At 37.0% G+C, this 19269-nt stretch overlaps 1 protein-coding gene across 1 annotated transcript in view; it reads left to right on the forward strand.

Moving 5' to 3' along the window:
- The window catches only part of ADAM7 (ADAM metallopeptidase domain 7), a 61739-nt gene extending 49554 nt beyond the window's left edge, over positions 1-12185 (forward strand). Inside the window, exons 17-22 of the mRNA XM_002818912.4 lie at positions 2749-2829; positions 3666-3744; positions 4278-4383; positions 4962-5058; positions 10905-10960; positions 11972-12185. Of these exons, the coding sequence (XP_002818958.2) occupies positions 2749-2829; positions 3666-3744; positions 4278-4383; positions 4962-5058; positions 10905-10960; position 11972 (420 nt within the window). The 3' untranslated portion in view covers positions 11973-12185. The remainder of the gene's footprint in view (positions 1-2748; positions 2830-3665; positions 3745-4277; positions 4384-4961; positions 5059-10904; positions 10961-11971) is intronic.
- The last annotated feature ends 7084 nt before the right edge of the window (positions 12186-19269 follow it).

Raw genomic sequence — 19269 nt, forward strand, 5'->3', positions numbered from 1 at the left:
AAAAGCTGCAAACACTCAATGCCAGCCCATGGAAGCAGCCAGAAGGGAAGCTGTACCCTGCAAAACCACAGAGGCAGAGCTGCTCAAGACTATGGGAACCCACCTCTTGCATCAGTGTGATCTGGATGCGAGACACGGAATCAAAGGAGATCATTTTGGAGTTTTAAGATTTGACTGCCCTGCTGGATTCAGACTTGCATGGGGCCTATTAGCCCCTTTGTTTTGGCCAATTTCTCCCATTTGGAGTGGCTGTATTTATCCAATGCCTGTACCCCCATTGTTTCCGGGAAGTAAGTAACTTGCTTTTTGATTTTACAGGATTTTAGGTGGAAGGGACTTGCCTTGTATTGAATGAGACTTTGGGCTGTGGACTTTCGAGTTAATGCTGAAATGAGTTAAGACTCTGGGGGACTGTTGGGAAGGCATGATTGGTTTTAAAATGTGAGGACATGAGATTTGGGAGGGGCCAGGGACGGAATGATGTGGTTTGGCTGTGTCTCCACCCAAATCTCATCTTGAATTCCCACACTTTGTGGGAGGGACCCACTGGGGAGGTAAGTGAATCATGAGAGCAGGTCTTTCCCATGCTGTTCTCCTGATAGTGAGTAAGTCTCATGAGATCTGATGGTTATTATAAGGGGGGATTTTCCTGCACAAGCTCTCTCTTTGCCTGCTGCCATCCATGTAAGACGTGACTTGCTCCTCCTTGCTTTCTGCCAAGATTATGAGACTTCCCCAGCCACGTGGAACTGTAAGTTCAATTAAACCTCTTTTTTTTTGTAAATTGCCCAGTCTCATGTATGTCTTTATCATCATCAGCATGAAAACGAACTAATACAATGTTGAAAGATTTCCTCATCAAGAAAAATTTTTTGAATGAAATTTTAAAAGATATTAAACCTATATAAAAAAGTATAATTTGAGATCAAAGAGCATTGCCTTCAAAGTACAAAACATGATTACTGATTTATATGTAATGTGGGCAGTAAACCAGTGAATGGATATTACAAAAAAAATCAGTAAGTTAGAAGTTAAACTTCTTAACACAATAACATAAAGGAATGTTAAAACTCAAAGAAAATAAATAAAACCAGGAAATAAAGTTCTAAAAAATTCATTACAGATTTAATATGAATTCTAAATTTAAAAAAAACAGAAGAGACGTGAAAATATAATTAATGAAATAATCATAATGTGTCCCTAATCTGAAGAATGTATGAAAAAATCCACTTAGTACCAGGAAAAATTTATAGAAAGAGATGAAGGCGTTTACTTACCCTCATGCCTTGAATGTCAAAAATACAGAATACATGCCATAAGCACAAAAGAGAAAACGTCATTAATTTGCTACAGAAAGAAATATCAGGTTACCATAATACTTCTCTGCAACAAGTATCCAGAAGACAATGGAGCAACATCTACAGAGCTTTGGGGAACATAATTGCTGGGACCCTAAAACTATATTTACAGCCAAGTTTTTATTCAGACAGAAAAGCAATACAATGACACTCTCACACATATTACAACTAATAAAATATATTGTAATATATAGACTGCACCTATTTTTTGAAAAGAAAAATAGTCAAGAACGTATTCCAGCCAAGAGAGAAATAAATTTAAATTTAGAAGGTAAAATAAGGAGATACGATATTAAAGAAATGATTGCAAGCAACAAAATCCATAAGACTTTTGAGTAAATTCTAGTTATTAATTATAATATTTTTATTAGAATGATATAAAAAATCTCAGGAATAATAAATAATTTTGACAATGTAGTATCTGATTTACTCAATCAAAAACTTGAATTGAGAGAAAGAGGAAAGAAGTAAAAACATGATAAATTTCTTATCTTACAGAAGGAGGAGTTAATGTTGATTTTTTCTTGAAAATGATAGAATTATTTAGATTCAAATATATTAATGTAAACCAAATCAATCTTTAGAAATTAGCATATATAGCTTTCAAATCAGAGAAAACAATAGCTGAATAAAAGTGACAAATATAGTAAAAGGTAAGCTACAATGTCTAATGTTGGAAATCAAGTAAATAAAATGAAAGGAGTAAGAGTATATATATCACTTATTCCAATAAATATAGATGTATTAAGTTCTCCCTACAGAAAATGTAAATATAATCTTTGAACTGGCGCAATAAATGAATGTTTAATTATAAATAAAATTTAAAATACCATTTAAAAATTAAATAAATGAGTAAGGATGAATCAGGCAAAGACCAAAAATAACAAAACCAATAATATTTTGGTGATCAAATTTACCAACAGAAAGGAAAATTTAAGGCAAAAAATCAAACACAAATAAGATAAATTGATATTAATAAAATGACCATCAATTGTGGTATAATAAACATACATTGCTAAACCAAATCAAAAGAAAAACTTCATTGAAACAAAAGAAACTGTTGCAATTACAGCTGTAGAATCTTTGACAGATTAACGCTGAAGTAATTACTCAGAACATAAACATTTTAATAACTAATGAGTTTAAAATATTTCTTTGCCTGTATAGTACACACCTCAATCATCTATAGAGGATTTCTCTATCCACAGAAGATACTACATGTGGAATTTTACAGTAGGAAAAATTACATAACATAATTAAATCATGTAAATTGAAAATTTTTATATGTAAATTACATGCAAAATTATGCACTTCACATGCATTACATGAAATTACAATTTCACATCAATTGTAAGTCATTTTAATTCATGCTTGGTTACTTCATTTCTAGGTGTGCAACAATGGTGAATGTCTAAACATGGAAAAGGTCTATATCTCAACCAATTGCTCCTCTCAGTGCCATGAAAATCCTGTAAGATATGACTGCTTTTAAAATTAATGTCTTATCAGCCATATATTTATTTTATTCCCCAGCCTATATGTGCATGTATATGTATGTATATATGTATGTTTGCTGCTTTCTAAATCAAATGTATATTTGGGATTCATTTTTTCATGTGTTATCAACAAAATTTACCCAAGGAGCCAAACCACATATTATTATACACAGATATAGCCAGTATTACAGGTAATGCTTTCATTATTGTCCTGGTTATCTAGAAATTCAGTTATTCATGTATGTATAAAGTTTAAATCTGATGTTTAAAGTTGAATCTATTGCAACATATCTTATAGTTAAATTACACCAATGTCAAGTTTTTAAGAAAATCAGCAAACATTGTATATTTTTTATAAAATATTAATTAACACTAATACCAGCAATTACTAACAGTTTGTGCCTAACATCGCTTATAAGCTGGGTTAATCAGTAACACTTATATAGTAATACATACACACACACACACATCATGCACACACACACACACATATATATATCAGGTTACCATATTTATCATATATATCATATATTTATCTGGAAAGATAAATCATGCTGTCTTGTTCATCTGCCTTTGAATTTGTCAGTATCATTCTCTTATTCAAAGGCTGTTTTGAAAGATGGCTGCTTCTTGTATTTTGTTTACTTATTTTTATGCATCATTGATTTTGTTAGGCAGTTTAACGAATAAAAAGTTCGTGCTTGTGCTTGTGTGCATGTATGTTGGATGTAGAGGTAGCACTAAAGTAAGTGAGTTGCAGAACACAGCTTATATCAGTCATTTGAGAAAATATCCTTGACTGCTCTTCCAGGTGGATGGCCATGGACTCCAGTGCCACTGTGAGGAAGGACAGGTACCTGTAGCCTGTGAAGAAACCTTAAATGTTACCAGTGAGCATCCTAAAACAAAATCTTTCGTATATCAAAAGACTACCCAGCGAAAAAAGTTTTTCTTATTTTTCAAGTCTGCTACTTATTTGCTGGGTTTTGATATGGATTTGTATGGTCTTCATATTATTGTGCAAGAATACCCAAATTGATTTTACTGCAATTACCTTTTACAGCAATTCCCTTTTACAGCCAATGCAGTCTCTTCTAGCTAAATTAAATTTTCTTAGTTCTTCCACAAACCCTCAACACACAAGGGCTTTTCTATAGTTACTAACTGACAATCAAAACTCTTCCTGATGATTGTTGTTCCCTTAAATATAACGGAATATTGGGTGGAGTGTCAGTTGCAAATACAAATGATAATTTGTATAATGTTTGGGCTTTTTACTTTACATAAAAATAATTGAGAGGAAAGGAGAATCGAAGTCCTATAGAAAGGAATAAGGAGCATTGTAACAGCTCCATTAAATGTTAATATTCCACTGTTTTACAACTGATACCCGCGATGAAGCCCATGTTTCTTCATGTTGCAGATATCACCATCTTGGTTGTTGTGCTTGTCGTGGTTATTGTCGGTATTGGAATTCTTATACTATTAGTTCGTTACCGAAAATGTATCAAGTTGAAGCAAGTTCAGAGGTACATTTACATTTTTCTATGTGTTGAAGGGAATTGTTACTGAGAATATATAAGCTTTGTAGTTATAGAGGATATTCGATGGGGGGAAGTATAAGCTTCTTACTGAAGATCAGGTAAGAATAGTAGTACCTCAAGCTTTTATGTACTTGCCCATATCCAGATGCTAACATCAATGATTCCCAAACTTTGTGCACATTGAAATCACCAACAGATCTTTCAAAAAATACTCATGTGGGTTGAAGACATTGTGATTTAATTGTTACTGGGTATAACTTGAGCATCAGTATTTTAAAAATCTTGTAGATGATTTAATTTTAGCCATAAATGTATCCCATAGTTTGTTTATCCCATAATTTCTGATTCTTCCCACATCAAGAATCAGGTGACATCACTGAAGATGGTATAAGTATTAAGTTGATAATTAGACAATATAAAAAGCATTATTTCAATATATTTAACATTGTAATGAAATATAAATTTTTGAACTATAAAAATTACTAAAGCTTACTCATGAAGAAATAAATAACCTGAATAGCCCTATATCTAATAAATTAGTTGTTCAATTTCCTTCTTGACAGACCTATAGAAACCCTAGGAGTGGAGAACAAAGGCTACTTTGGTGATGAGCAGCAGATAAGGACTGAGCCAATCCTGCCAGAAATTCATTTCCTAAATGTAAGAAACTTCCATTTGCAACAGTTAATTTATTGATTTTTTTTAAGTAGCTGCATGTGTTTAAAGTAGAACCCGTCCTAAGCTAAGTGACATGGGAAGTGCAGAGGAGCAATTTAACATGGTTCCACACACATGAAGCTTTGAATCTACATGTAGGGAAAGAAAAGAGGGCAGGATTCAAAACCAACATGGAACAATAACCAAGATACTATATCAGAGTACAATATATTGGTTGAATAAAATATTAATTTGTGCACTATTGGAAAAATTTACAAGCATAAGCCACATTATGGGCCACAAAGCAACTCTTAACAAACTTAAAAGAACTGAGCTGGGTGCAGTGGCTCACTCCTATAATCCTGGCACTTCTGGAGGCCGAGACGGGCAGATCACCTGAATTTGAGATGAGCCTGGCCAACATGGGAAACCCTGTCTCTACTAAAAGTATAAAGAACAAAAAACAAGAAAGAAAAGAATTGCAGCCACACAAAATATATTCTCAGAATTAAATTACAATAGAAGTAAGTAATGGAAAGATATTACTAATTAGAAAAATTCTCAGTTGAAAATTAGGTAACAAATTCTAAGGAACTCAACTTTCAAAGGAATAATCAAAAGGGAAATTAGAAAGTATTTTAACCTGAATGAAAATTAAATACGATGTGCCAAAACATGCGGGTGTAGTAAAATCAGTAGAGGAAAATTTATAGCGCTTATCTGCTTCTGTTTGAAAAGAATAAAAATAAAAGATCAATGACCTCAGCTTTTACTTTAAGAAACTAGAGAAAATAAAGAAAATGAAGCCCAATATATGCAGAGAAAAAGAAAAAGTAAATATCAGATTGGTCACTAATGAAATAGAAAACAGAAAAGTAACAGAGAAAATGTATTTTGAGAAGATTAATAAATTTTATAAGCCTCCAGCCAGTCTAACTAGTTAGTACGTATTATTAACATCAAGAATCAGAAAGGCAACATCAATGAAGATACTATAAATATTAAGTTGATAATTAGAAAATATTATGAAAAACCTTATTTTAATAGATTTGACAGTGCAATGAAATGGAAATTTTTGAAAGATAAAAATTACTAAAGCTTACTCATGAAAAACAGATAACCTGAATAGCTCAAGTTAAATTTGTAGTAAAAACCTTTCCACAAACAAAAAATATTTGACCCATATGGCTCTACTGGTGAATTCTATTTAAAAATTCATGAACGCATAACACCAATCCTACATAAACTTTTCCAGATAATTGGAAAGAGGGGGGAAATTCCCAATTTATTTTATGAGGCCAATATTTCTCTGACACCTACCTATAAAAGTCATTACAACAAAAAAGCATTACTAACTAATACACTAACAAATATAGGTGCATGAATTATTATTAGATTTTAGCCAATTGAATCTCATGATAAATGATAATGCATCATGATCATATATAGAGGATAATGAATCATGATCAAGTATGACTGCAATAATGCAAAGAAACTTTAACATTCAAAAAAGCAATGAGGCTAATTCACTGTATTATCAGTGAAAGTGTAAAATCATATGATCATATCAATAGATGCAGATAAATTATTTGAAAAAATTATATCTATTCTTGAGAAAGTTCAGTAAACTAGGAACATAAGCAATATATGAAGATCTAAGAAAAATGTTGAAAATCCTGCAGAAGTCCCTGCAAATCACAGCTTGTTCAATAATTGTAGCAACAGCTATAATTTCCAATACATTCAGCTCACTTAAAACACTGTTAGAATGGTGATCATTAAAAAGTCAGGTAACAACAGATGCTAGAGAGGATGGAAAGAAATAGAAACACTTTTACATTGTTGGTGGGAGTGTAAATTAGTTCAACCATTGTGGAAGACAGTGTGGCAATTTCTCAAGGATCTAGAACTAGAAATACCATTTGACCCAGCAATCCCATTACTGGGTATATACCCAAAGGATTGTAAATCATTCTACTATAAAGACACATGCACACGTGAGTTTACTGCAGCACTATTCACAATAGCGAAGACTTGAAACCATCCCAAATGTCCATCAATGATAGACTGGATAAAGAAAATGTGGCATATGTATACCATGGAATACTATGCAGCCATAAAAAGGATGAGTTCATGTTCTCTGCAGGGACATGGATGAAGCTGGAAACCACCATTCCAGCAGCAAACTATCACAAGAACAGAAAACCAAACACCACATGTTCTCACTCATAAGTGGGAGTTCAACAATGAGAACACATGGACCCAGTGAGGGAAACATCGCACACTGGGGCCTGTCGGGGGATGGGGGACAAGGGGAGGGATAGCATTAGAAGAAATACCTAATGTAGGTGACGGGTTGATGGGTGCAGCAAACCACCATGCCACGTGTATACCTATGTAATAAACCTGCACATTCTGCACATGTACCCCAGAACTTCAAGTATAAAAACGAAATAAAAAATAAATAAAAAAACTGAGTGGCCAGACACAGTGGCTCACAGCTATAATTCTAGCACTTTCAGAGGCCAAGGCAAGAGGGTAATTTGAGGCCAGGAGTTCTAGACCAGGCTGAGTAATATGTCAAGCCTTTGTCTATATAGAAAAAGAAAAATAGCCAAGCATAATGGTGCACACCTGTAGTCCCTAGCTACACGGGAGACTGAGGCACCAAGAACCTCTGGAGCCCAGGATTTCCAGACTGCAGTGAGCTATGATCATGCCACTGCATTCCAACCTGGGCTACATAGTGATACCCTGTCTCAAAAAACAACAATAACAACAACAATCAAGACAAAACCTGTAAGGAAAGATCAAGAAACTACAAAGGCATTAGCTTTTAAAAAAAAATTAGCTGATGAAGAAAGCATGATTTTTGAAAAGATTATTTCTTTAAAATGATGAAACTGCCCATTAGGATTTAAGTCATGAAGAAGGGATCAAAAGGCCCAAATTTTAAGGCTAATAATTAACTGACTGTTGCTAGATGCAAGTGCCAATAAAAATATAATATTGCCAATATTTTAAAATCAGGATATTTTTGGTTGGTGGGGTGGTCTGGTTACATAGTTCCAGAGGTTTTGAATGCTTTGCCATGGCTTTAGGCATGCCATAAGCCTTGTGATTTTTACTGCACGATATTGCAGAGCATGCCCCCACTCTATCCCCCAGAACACATATATGTCATTTTAGTGGAAATGCCTCCGATGAATTTCACTGGAGTATAGAGATAGTGAATCTTTATCTGGTTATATATGTTAGTTATCATTTTTATCAATTGATACTCTTTATTATGCCAGATGTGATTCCAAGAAGGTAAAACCAAGTCTTAATTGTCCATTAGAATGGACAAAATAACAACGTATGATTTTTTTTAAGTTTACACTGAGATTTTCAGGAAAGAAACTGCATGATACTAATCTAATTCTCATTCATTTGTCTTGAGGTTTAAATGAGAAATTGTATGTAAATATACCTAGCACAGTGATTGGTATATACTTAGCACTTAATATGTGTCATTTTAATCTACTATGCCTCATATGCTGTTGCGGTTACTTTCCTAATTACATTTTCCTTAAATTAATACGTTAAAATAGGTGGACTTCCAGAGAGATGAGTCAGGAAAGGTAGGCTGAGTACTGGTCAATGATGAATAACCATAGATCCTAGGACATATTTGTTACGATTATAGATTCTAAGCTTCCTTTAAGGGCTTTTGGTTTTTTGGTTAAATGAGGGGCACCTAGAAGGGAAGATGAATAAATATCTGTTGAATATGTGAATAAATTCAGTTTACTGCTGATGGCATATACACCATGATATTAACACAGATAGCAGAGTTGGATCCTCAAACATCACATTTAGGGTTTTTGTATTTTTTGGCATGAAATATTATAAACAATAATGATTTAACTGATGCTTATTTGACGCAGTTATCCATCAAAGACCAGTCCTCAGCAAAACTGGGGTTTGGGGGAGGTCTGTCTTTGGCGTCTTTTACCTGTTACGTTAATGATGCTTGTTTTTTGTTTGTTTGCTTTTTCTCTCCCTGCTCTGGCATCCAGGGCCTTTCACAGATCCTGCTTCCATTGGACCACGCTTTCTAGTTGTATTAATATTTACTGGGGAGTTAACAGAACACACTTTAAAGAGGAAAACTTAATTTAGGAATTTTTGTATTTTAATAGGAAATTGTGGAGTTTCTCAAAGACATTCAAGGCCCAAAGGAATGTGGCTGGTTAGGGAATTTCAGGCATACAGTCAATTAGCGATAGTAAGATTTGGTGGCTAGCAGACCTGCCTCATCATATTCACATCACAATGTATAAATCCCCACTCTTCTCATATGTAAATTTGTCTTATAGACAGGTCCTGAGATAGCCTCATGTGTTGTAGGATAACAATCTACACATGAATATTATGTCTGGGTCTTTCAGTATTGGTATATTTACTAGGAATTGCAGGTTAATAGTATCTCTTTTCACTAGCAGAGAACTCCAGAATCCTTGGAAAGCTTGCCCACCAGTTTTTCAAGTCCCCACTACATCACAATGGTACGTCCCCCTCCTCTTCCTCTTGGGTGGTGGGCTATGTCCTTTCCAATAATAATTTTCATGAAACTTTCATTTGTTGGTTCCTTGAAAAGGACCAATAATATAACATCGATAGCTCTCTGATTGGAGGTAGAAATGGGACACTCTGACACTCTGGCATAGAGACCTACTTCTTACCAGGGTGGGGGTTAGGGTGAGGAGGGTGAAGTGAGCCAGGCAAGTCCTAGGGCAGACCCAGTTTTTGTTTAAAATGTTGGCATTTTGTTCATCATGATACATGCATTTTCTTGCAAATTAATTTTGGTATTTTAAACTAACATATTAGTACATAATTTATCCTAATTACTGAATTAGTTTTCTCCCCTTAAATTCTGCCCGAGACCAATGCCTCACTCACCTCACTCTAGTCCTGGCCCCTGTTCTGAAAGGTAAAACACAGCAATGGTTTTCAGTAGGTCCTTGATCAGCCAGAGGGCTCTGCCCTGGAACCCTCAGTTAGCCGAAGCTGTGTAATCCCTGCATCTTTATTTATAAGGGAGAAACAAAATATTAGCACATATTAGCACACACATGCATTAGAGGCTGAGTCAAAGCACACACACACACACACACAATAGAACCACTACAGGATTTCTAGGAATTGCCCAAATGACTAGAATCTCTATCTCTACATCCTCAAGGTTACTCAGTAGAGCACTTCTTACTCAGAAGTGGGTGCTGAATACACACAGATTTTCAACTTTGTATTTTTAAAAGCAGCCATTCTCATTAAGCTTTCTTTACGGACGACTAAAACGCTGTGATTAGTTGATTAGTTTCTAATCTGTGGTTGCACAGAAATCCTCAGATCACACAAAAGGATTACAGAAAGTGGCAGACAGCTGGGGGAGTTATATGAATTAATTCTTCCTTGAACCCGGGCATTCCATGTTTAAAATCAATTTTACTGAGATTCCAATAGAGATGTTATCAGAATGAAAGTGCTAATACTTAAAAAGTGTTTGAAAATCTCTTAACTAATATATTCTGGGAAGATTCACAAATTTTACAACCAAAAATGGTTTTTGATTCAACTTTGCTTAACCAGCACTATCTATCCTCCTCTCCCCCAATCCCACAGGAATTTACAAACTGTCTTAAGCAATTTACAAACTGTCTTGGATTTTTCATGGAGCAAGCAGAGGTAGTCTGGGTGTGTATGTGTTCACGTGTATGTGTGCACATGCACGTCTGTGTGTGGATGCCCATGAGTGTAACATCTGATGCGGCTCCTGATATAACCTAATTTATTTATTATAGAAACCTGCAAGTAAAGATTCAAGAGGAATCACAGATCCCAATCAAAGTGCCAAGTGGTAGGTTACCCTGACAGATAGTACCTCCCTTTTTTATTTTTCAAATGTTGGCACAGTTTTGTGTTCTTTACCTACTCATTGATTTACTGGGGACATCCTCTGTACTTATCAACAGATTAAGAAGGTTAGAATTTTTTTTTTGCTGATATGCTTACATTTCTAATATATAATTCTGCTAAGGATGTTTTAATCAAAACTTTCTAACCGGACCAAAGGGGCAATCTAGAATTCAACAGTGCCAGAGTGTCGATACAGGTTAGGAATAACGAAAGCAGCACTATTCTTTCAGACTTTTGTTGGTCAGAGTATACATACCCACAGGTTTTCTTCAAGTATATTAAAGGACTTCGTAATGTTGGGAATCACAGAAAAGGAAGAGTTTCCTTCATGATTCCTTTTTTAGATTTTTTCACTTATCAAATCAATAAATGGAAGGGTTGATTTCACATTCGACTTAGTATGTCTATATTAGAAAATTTATCCAAAAATTGTGATTTATGTCAAAGGGAAAGAAAATGACCATGGCTTGAGTACATTTTGAGTTTGTTTTCATTTCTTCCTCCTTTATTTTTGCTGAGTTTTTACAGTGCACTAGGCACTGGATTAGTATGAAGGTTCCTTCCACAAAGTGTTCTTATGAGGAATCTTGCTTAATAAGATATACCACCCACCTTCACTGAAAAGCAGGGCATTTTCTAATGATCCTTCCACTCCACAATAACAAACCTGTCCCACAGAGAGTAGAGAGTGAAGACACTCCTTAGTGCCAGCAAACTGTTTGGCATCCCATAATGGAAAACAAAATTATTTTCTTTCTTTCATAATAGGCCTATTTATTGTATAACTGCTTAATTAGCAATGGCTAGGGAGAGCTATAAAAGCATGAATAAATGTAGGACTACAGAATCCAGAAAGGTTATTCTAATTAGTAGATATAAATGAGTAATGGAAATACACGGTTCACAGATTTCATACAAAACAATTTATTTTTAACCATCTGTTTCTATTTAGAGCTTGAAGTTGGATATCCAAAATGGCTGTGCAAGCGTAGGCTGGGGATTCTGGATGCAACATCTTTACAACCTTACCTAGATATCTGCTACTCAAATTTTTGGTAGTTTTTCAAATGTTCTTTATCCAGACAGCAAATGCTTAAGAGAAACAACTTCTTTCTGTTAATATTTACTGGTTAATATTTACCCTCTATCATAAACATATGCTGCAGAAAAAATTTTCTTGTGGTCTTTCAAATGCTCTTTAGCGCAATATAAAAATTTGTACCCTTGCTGTAGTATTTTCCTACAAAATGTTACTCTGCTTTCTTTTAAGAGTCCAAACTTTGAGGATGATAACTTACAGTCTAAGAAGAAGAGATTGCATATAAAAAGTTACTTCTTTGGAAACATAAAAGTACGTTTTAAAACTTGAACATGACATCATTAGCACTAATTCTGGTTTAAATGAAAGTCCTGCAGAAATGCCAAAGAAGGCAGGGCAGAGTGGCATGGATTCTACCAGGTAATTAAAAGTGAAAGAGGCAGAAGAATAGTGGACAGAACTGCAGGATAGTCCTTAAAATAATGGTGGTAGGAAAGGAAAACACAGAATGCTTCTGGCAATTCTAAATTCCTAGGTTTGCCTTTCTAGAATTCCTTAAGAAGCTGACAGAGAAATCAGAGGGTTACAAGAATTTCAGAAAATTTACTCCAAGTGAGAGGACATACTCACAACTCCTATGAAGGGTTTCTAAGTTCTTTGTCCTGTGCAATTTGACAATGTGCCATTTCTGTGCTGTCTCTGCCCCCTCCCTGTCCATTTGTTTTGGGATGGGGGGTTACTCTGGGAATGATTTCAGCTGCTTCTTACGCAGATGCCTCTCAAGGTGTTCTTTTGTGTCCTCTATTTTCTTCTTGTGAACTGTTAAAGCTACATGCAATATTTTTTTTCCATTTACTGAAATAAAGTTTTCAAGTGCTAAATAAAAATGTTCTGACTCGATGAAATAAATAAAGGCTACAAAGGAAGGAAGAAAGGCTGTTGTCCTTGTTGACATTTTTGTTGCTCTGCTGACTTGTTTTTCTCCTGGAGCGGAGCCTGCCTGCAGCACAGCACAGCAGTGACTCAGCACCGGATACCACAGGAGCTTTCCTTCGGCGTCTGCTGTTCTAATCAAAGCCACCACTTTAAGAAAGGGTGTTGACAAATGTGTACTCAAAGCCAAAAAAACTAATTTAAACGTTTTATGTAAATTTGAGGGAAAAAAAACCCCCAGAAACTCCACATCTAATATTTGCTGGCCTCATTAAAGCAAACAATAAGCCTCTGATGTCCAAAATTAAGGAACAACCACATCTTCATATTCTCCTGAACACTGCATATGTGGATGAACAAAGCACATTTTGATGATATCGTATTTCCTTTATAAAAAGGATCACCTTTCTGATTCATTATTTTTGTATTGTCTCCGTATCTCTTTCAGACAACATCACCTCCCCCCATTGCTTCTGTCTTGGGCTCCATATTTAACTAACTGCTACTTTCTGGTGAATTTTTTCTAAGTTTTTCTCTCTCCAATAATAAACATGTCTTGTACCCCCTCCATTTTCCCATCTCATTGCTTCCTGTTCAGATCTCTTTAGATTTCTAATTTGCTTCCCTTTCCTTCCAACAACCTCAGAAGCCTCTGACAGTTAAGCCCCTTTTCAATTTTAGGTCACGTTCTCCAAGTTTGTCCATATGTAGACCCCAGGCCTTAGGACTTCTACTCCTTTTAAATGCTGTTAGGAAGCCTCTCCTTCCAATGTCTACAGAGCAGAATCAAACGTCACAGCTCCCTTGTCAGCCCAGTTCTGCCATGACCGTGGAGCCAGTTACCGGCCGTGATTTCCCAGGAATGGACATCGGGAGTCCCTGCCCCATACACGGACGTAGCTGGCACTTGCCCAAACTCAACTTGAGTTTGTTGTGTTTGGAGATGCTGTGTTTTAGGGTATGGGGTTGTCCTTGCAGTTGGGTCATGCCCCTCTGCTCTGAACAGACACAGATTTATATGGAAGCAAATGATCTTGCTTCCATATAATGGAAGTACATAATATGTACTGCCCTTTTCAACACCATTTATCTCATTTTGTATTTACATTTTTAATGGCCTTCCATAGGCCAGATTTGGGTTGGGGAGGAGAAATCCAAAAGATTTGTAAGCAAAAATGCTAAAACCCATGGAAAACAAATAGGACAAAGATGTGTCTTGGCTATCCTGGGACTGGAGGCACAGCTGAGGTGAGGAGTGGACCAGCCAGGGATGGAATTAGGGTCACAATTGGGGGGTGTTCTGAGAATGAGAGAAGCATGGAAGGGTTGCCAAGCTCTCCCCTCACCCCTGCGACATGCACGGGAGTGGGTACCCGAGACAGCACCACGGAGAGTAAAATCCAAGAGAGGGCTGAAAGCTGATGGGCTTTGATTACACTCTCAACCCACACACAGATCAGTGGCCTGAGGGCTGAAGTTTTACAGGCCCCCGGGGTTTAAGCAAAACCTCTGTCCAAATTACTGACCACTATAACCTGCCAACCCCAGGGCAACCCATAGAAAAACAAGATAAAATATAAAAGTGAGAATTAAAACCTGAGCAGAGATGTCCGTGGCTATACGCTTCAAGCAGAGATGTCTGTGGCTGTACACTTCAGGAAGGGAGTTAAGGGAGAGTATGGGGGAAATCGATTGTGCAGTTTAAGTCCAGCCCAGCCACGTTTTAAAACACTCCAAACAATAAATCGGAATCCGTACTTGCTGTATTATCAAAATGCTGTTGTGCCATGGAATCTCATGCACATATTTACATCAGTTCTGCCAGGAATGCACCAATGACGACACAAAACAAAACCTTCACCGACGGATGACCTATCATCAGCATTCCCAATATACCAGCAATTATTCTGAAATACCATCCATCTCCCCATAGCTATTCCGCCTTTTTCTCAAAGTATCTGTCCTGCCAGGTGATTCTAGAATTCAGAAACTCACATTGTATGTGCTAAAATTAGGAAGTCATATTCCAAGAAAGATAATAACTTCTTTATTAGTGGGTAATTGTCTGTGTACCTGACAATCCATCAGTGACATTCATGGAAGAGCCACTAGGTGGCCGCATAGCTAACAAAATTCTTGTTAGCTAGAAAACTGCTCCAGGCTGCTGCTGTCCCTTTTCCAGATAGCACTAGGCCGTCAAAATCATGACTTTAAGTAAATTTCTTAAGGAATTTAATCAATTCATTCTTGATGATTACAGATGGAAATCTGGGTGAATTGTTTCAAACACTTCTTTCGTCTCTGGCAGAGTTGTGGATGAAAATAGGCAAACAGGGACCATATCCCTAAAACAAAAGGGGAACTGGGTTCTCAGCTAGAAAGCTTTGAATGGAGATTTTAGACTGGAAGGATAAATCTTCTTTACTCTCAGTTATGAAGCCCAATCTTCTTGACATTGGCATTTGGATAAACCCCAAAAAACCCAGGGTCCTGAAAACTACTGCAAGTGGGTATCTAGTTTTTGTTGCTGTTTAATTATATATTATCTGTTCATTTTTTTTTGAAGGCCATCAGATTAGCTTGGCCGACTGCTGCCATGGAAACCTGAAGTACTCCCACCTCCTGGGGGATGTATAATGGATGGTGAATGTCAGAAGCCTGCATCCTGTGTTACTTATCTGACATTGTGGTGGACTGTTGATGACAACTGATGTCCTCTACTAATCATCACCATCATGTGAGAAATATTGATTAGATTCCTAGGCTTTTTGAGAAGCTTCCTGATCACTTTCTAACTGAAGGTCAGGCTTTTAGGAAACTCAAGAGCTGATGTATAGGGAAGTGAGGGTCTTGTGGGCTGGACAGAATCCATTAACATCTGTCTCCAGGAAAAGTTGTAATTGTGAGACATATGTAATGGGTATTGATTGCTAAGGAAAGAAGATACATATAACTTTAAACCTTAGAAGTCTCCAAGGACAAAAAAAAAAATATGTAAAAGCAGGGGTCTTTGGGATTGCAGGAATGCTGGCTTGGAAGAAATTGTATCAGAGCTGTCTTAGAGGATCTTAGATAAGTAAATTCAAAAGCCAAAGTCTCTTGCCCAAGGATACCAGAGATAGGCTACTACAGCAGCTAGAACAAACAGCATTTCATGAGTGGACACTATTTGTCAGAGATTATTCTAAGCACTTTATATGTATTATTTCATTTAACTTAAAACAATGAGTTAAATACTATTACTATTTTCATTTTACAGCTTGGAAAACTGATATGAAAAAAGTCAAATAATTTGCCAAAAGAGACAGCTGATTAACTAGTATAGTCACAATTCTAAGCCAAGAAGTCTAACTCCAAAGAGTATGCTTTTAATCATTATTATGCTGCTGCTATAAATACAACTTTGACAGGAAGAATGCACAGCCCTCACCCCCAAAATTCAGAACTGTGTAAATATCTCACTCCCATTCTCGTCTTCCATCTACCATCCACCATACTTCCCAACCACAGTAATAATGGTGCGTGAGTTAACATATCAGGTAGGAAGAGCAAAGCTAGGCAGCTGTCACCTCCCAATTCAGCCAGAGCATGGCTGAGATGTTGTTGTCCAAGGAAGAACTGTATTTGGGGATGGACTAAAACTTAAACACCCTTTGCAGCTCTCATTGGCCACTTCCTAGGAGGCACTTTGTGATCCTTGAATCTTTCCCTTGTGTTATAGTGACCTCAATTTCTGGATGATCCTTTCTTAATAGAAAAGACCTCTACCTGGGTGGTGCTTTAAATCAGCTTAGTGTGTTTGGGCAAGCTGTCTGTTGCTGTCTCTGCCATCACTGTGCATAACAGGGAAGACAGTGGGTCAGGGGATGGCAGGGGCCAATCAAGAGATAGAGCTCTCTGCTAAAGCTTCCTTCCTTGCTTTAATCAAATGAAGAATGCACCAGATGGGGGTCACTTGGAACACATACGGAAAGGTAGAACACCTGCAAAGAATCTTCCAGACCCCATACTATTGCATTTCCATGAAGTGAACAAGGTCCATGGGAAGGATTATTTTACAAATGAGGAGGCTAGGGATTAAGAGGTCCTCAAACACACAGCCAAGAAATGGCAAAACAGGAATCATAGGCCTCAGATCAAAGCCGTCATCCAAACAGTAACTCACTCCAGTTTTAAGAGTGACAGCATCACAATTGGCCACTGGATGACCTCAGAGTTCAATCCTGCTAAAAGTAGCTTTGGATTGAGACCATCCTGGCCAACAAAGTGAAATCCCATCTCTACTAAAATACAAAAAATTAGCCAGGCGTGGTGGCATGCACCTGTAGTCCCAGCTACTCAGGAGGCTGAGGCAGGGGAATCCCTTGAATCCAGGAGGCAGAGGTTGCAGTGAGCCGAGACTGCACCACAGCACTCCAGCCTGGCGACAGAGCCAGACTGTCTCAAAAACAAAACAAAACAAAACAAAACAAAACAAAACAAAACAAAAAAAGTAGCTTTGATGTTGAAAGGGGCTGGGTAGCAGAGATCAGTTAGTGGACCCTCCCCAATCCTAGCCAAAAGGAGCACAGTATCCATTTCATTTTCACATTTCAGGTTCTTCAAAGTCATGCCTAAAGGGGGGAAAGAATTAAAAGATCTACTGTCATTCAAACAGGATTCAAAGAGAGGAACCACTGGATGGAAAAATGTGAATTATTTTAGACAAAGCCTTTAGCATTTAAAATACTCCTCATCCCATAATTAATCTATTCCTTTCTCTCAGGTTATCAGTACCAGTGTCTTGATATCAAAGTGTATGTCAATAAGCACAGAAGGAGAAATAATAGTCGGAGTGACCTCCTGAGCTTCTAGGTTGTTCTACCCTCTCCCTTAAAGTCCTGGCTCAGGGGCATGCCTCCTCAGGTCCACCAGGGAAAGCAGCTGTAGAGTAATCGGATCTTCTGTGAAATGTCCCTGACCCTGTCTCTGAACAGGGACATTTCCCAAGTTTAAGCTATCATTACGCACTGCAGTCTCCTGTCTGGCTGAAGGAAGGAAGAAATAATCTCCTAAGTAGCACATTGTGCAAATCTGACGCATCAATCTTCAGGCACTGCCAAGCAATTCAGAAGAGAAATAAATCAATTCATTCCATCTCGTTAATGTTGCCGTGTCTAACAGGTTTCTATGCTGAAAATATCACCAGCTGGACACTGTGACACTTAATATTGCACCTTCAGAAATGAATTATCAGGCACAAGCCCAGTCTGATGTCATTCTCCTGCCCTGGTTCACTTGAATCTTCAACAGAAAGAACACTCAGGCTCAGAAAGAACAATGATAAAATGGCAGAACCACATGACATCACCTCCGGCATCACAAAACAGGCAAAGTTATAACCCTCGTCACTAGGATCCCTCCGTGACTCCTCTAAATAGAAACAATAACAAAAAAGCAGAGGCAGAGATTAAGCACACTTACAGATTTCAGAGGGAAAAAAACTTATAAAAATAAACAATGAATGTGGACGGATGCCATGTAGGTTCTGTTTACTTATCAATTAATGTCTTTGTTCAACATGTATTCATTGCATACTGGCTGTGTTAGAGGTATTATTCTAGGGACATGAAGATATGCAGGTGTACACAGCCCTGCCCTGAGAAAACCAAGCTTCGTGAGCAAGCAAAACAGGCTTCTAAATGGATGGTCATAAATTATGGGATGTCTGCATCAAAACATCTCATGTATCCTCTGAATATATATACCTACTCTGTACCCACAACCATTAAAAATTAAAAGATTAAAAATAAAATACATTGCCACATATATATGAAAAATGAAATTCTGGAAAAAAAATTAGAAAAATAAACTAATGTGATACATGGCACCAAAGAGGAAGGCAGTAGGTGAAATTGCCCAGGGGAACGAAGGGGAGGCTTGTAATGCTTGTTGAAACGGAGAAGGAGTCAGAGAGGTAACTTTTAATCAAGGTCTTAACAAAGGTACAAAGGTTTGCCAAGCAGAGAATTAACATTCCAGGGAGAAGCAGCGAGTCTAAGCATACCTGAGTTTGGTAGGTCTGATCACAGAAAGTAGGTTAGTGTAGTTATATCATAAGGTATATAGGAAAGCATGGTATGAGAGTACATTAAAGATAGGCTACACTGGATATTCTATGCTGTGGTTATCTGTTGTTGTTGTTTGAGACAAGGTTTTGCTACATTGCCCAGGCTGAAGAGCAAGGGCACAATCTCGGCTCACTGCAACCTCTACCTCCTGGGTTCAAGTAATTCTCT

This window comes from Pongo abelii, chromosome 7, assembly GCF_028885655.2.
Source record: "Pongo abelii isolate AG06213 chromosome 7, NHGRI_mPonAbe1-v2.0_pri, whole genome shotgun sequence".
Lineage (NCBI taxonomy): Eukaryota > Metazoa > Chordata > Mammalia > Primates > Hominidae > Pongo > Pongo abelii.